A 1666-nucleotide genomic window follows, 5' to 3' on the forward strand; every position below is an offset into this window, starting at 1 on the left:
ATTCAACCCTAATTAAACACACCTGATTCAACTAATCAAGTCCTTCAGGCTTATTTGAAAACTACCTGGGATGTGTTTTGGAGCAGGGTTGGAACAAAACTCTGCAGGGCTCTGGCCCTCCAGTTCTATACCAACACAGAGTAAAATGTGGACATGTGAGAACGAGGAAGAAAAATGTAAAGGGCTTTTGTTTTGAGTAATATACAAATAAAGTGACGTGCTGAATGACGGATGAGAGCAGATATATTAATCACACAGTCTGAAGCTGCAGACAGAAACATCAGACTCAGGACAGAGACACACGACCTCTAAAGTAAGAACAACTCACATGTTCATTCTTTAACCAGAATTAGACTTCTGATGTGTTAAAATTGTCTTAATCATTGTGTACGGTGCATGTATGTTTCTGTTTTTAATTATCACTGAAATCATGTTTCACACCAAAATGTGAATATTTATCTATATTTTTCTTCCTTAGAAATGGACCAGACTTTGTATTTCACTCTTCTTCTCATTGGTGAGTGTGTTTGAGGTTTTATTTAGTTTCATTAGGCTTTGATTTAATGCTTTTCAGAACAGGATCAAACCTCTCTTTCACAGCTCTCTGCTCCGTGTCTGAATGTGTTCAGTGTCAGTATCACTTTATAAATGAGAACAAGAACTGGACTGAAGCTCAGAGATACTGCAGAGAGAATTACACAGATCTGGCCACCGTTGACAACATGAACGACATGAACGAGCTGAAGAAGAGTGTGAATGATGAAGGTGTTGAGTTTGTCTGGATCGGGCTGCAGAAGACGGGTCGTGATGTGTGAACGGTGGAGGTTTTCGGTTTGTCTGGATTGGGCTGCAGAGGACGGGTCGTGATGAATGGCAGTGGTCTTCAGGTGAACCTGTACTCTATCTGAACTGGGGAACTGGACAACCAGAAGGCAGTTATTGTGCTATGATGTTCAATGGACAGTGGCATGATATACCATGTAGTAATACCCGACATTTCATCTGTTACAACAGTGAGTTCATTTTTAGATGCACCATATACCAGGTTTTAATGGAATACTAAACAGCATGACTGTTTAATTTGGTCGTGAATTTAGAATAGACTGTGGATATTTGTCACACTTTCAGTTTTGAATGTCTGTATCAACACAATATTTGGCAAAGAAAAGACTTAATTCACTGAACACACTTTGATCTTTTGTTATCTATATGATAATTTGTCACAATGAAAACTTGTAAGTAAAGAGCCTAAAAATCCTAGAGATCTAAATTGATCTTATATTATTAATAATAAACATACAGTAGTGACTAGAGGTCACTTGATATTTTCAGCCTTCAGAATCTCAACACAAACCTACAAGGGCTTTGTTTTTCATATGTAGATTAACTTGAGTCTGCTCCATGTACAGGGTGTCTGCGGGGTCTTAAAAAGTATTAAAAGGTGATAAATCAATTTAGAGAACATTAAGGCCCTTAAAAAGTATTAAAAAGTCTTAAATGCCATTTTCCAAGGTATTAAATTTTGTATCATCTTTTCATTATGTATATTTGTCCGAATAGTGGGGTTCTGTGTAGTTTATTTATAGACGTCATCTGTTACGGCGCTCACTGACTGACTGCGCCGCTGTGTGATAGCACAGGGCTTGTTGATCCCGCTCTCGCTGAA

The 1666-nt window shown here is 38.2% G+C and overlaps 1 protein-coding gene across 1 annotated transcript in view; it reads left to right on the top strand.

The window, feature by feature from the left end:
* LOC107730599 (C-type mannose receptor 2-like) overlaps nucleotides 1–1666 on the top strand; it is a gene marked incomplete at its 3' end in the record, with an annotated part of 42121 nt that overhangs the window by 2381 nt on the left and 38074 nt on the right. Inside the window, exons 3-5 of the mRNA XM_016541459.1 lie at nucleotides 479–517; nucleotides 601–765; nucleotides 825–1013. Of these exons, the coding sequence (XP_016396945.1) occupies nucleotides 479–517; nucleotides 601–765; nucleotides 825–1013 (393 nt within the window). The remainder of the gene's footprint in view (nucleotides 1–478; nucleotides 518–600; nucleotides 766–824; nucleotides 1014–1666) is intronic.

This window comes from Sinocyclocheilus rhinocerous, unplaced genomic scaffold (genome assembly GCF_001515625.1).
Source record: "Sinocyclocheilus rhinocerous isolate Xijiao unplaced genomic scaffold, SAMN03320098_v1.1 scaffold1240, whole genome shotgun sequence".
NCBI lineage: Eukaryota > Metazoa > Chordata > Actinopteri > Cypriniformes > Cyprinidae > Sinocyclocheilus > Sinocyclocheilus rhinocerous.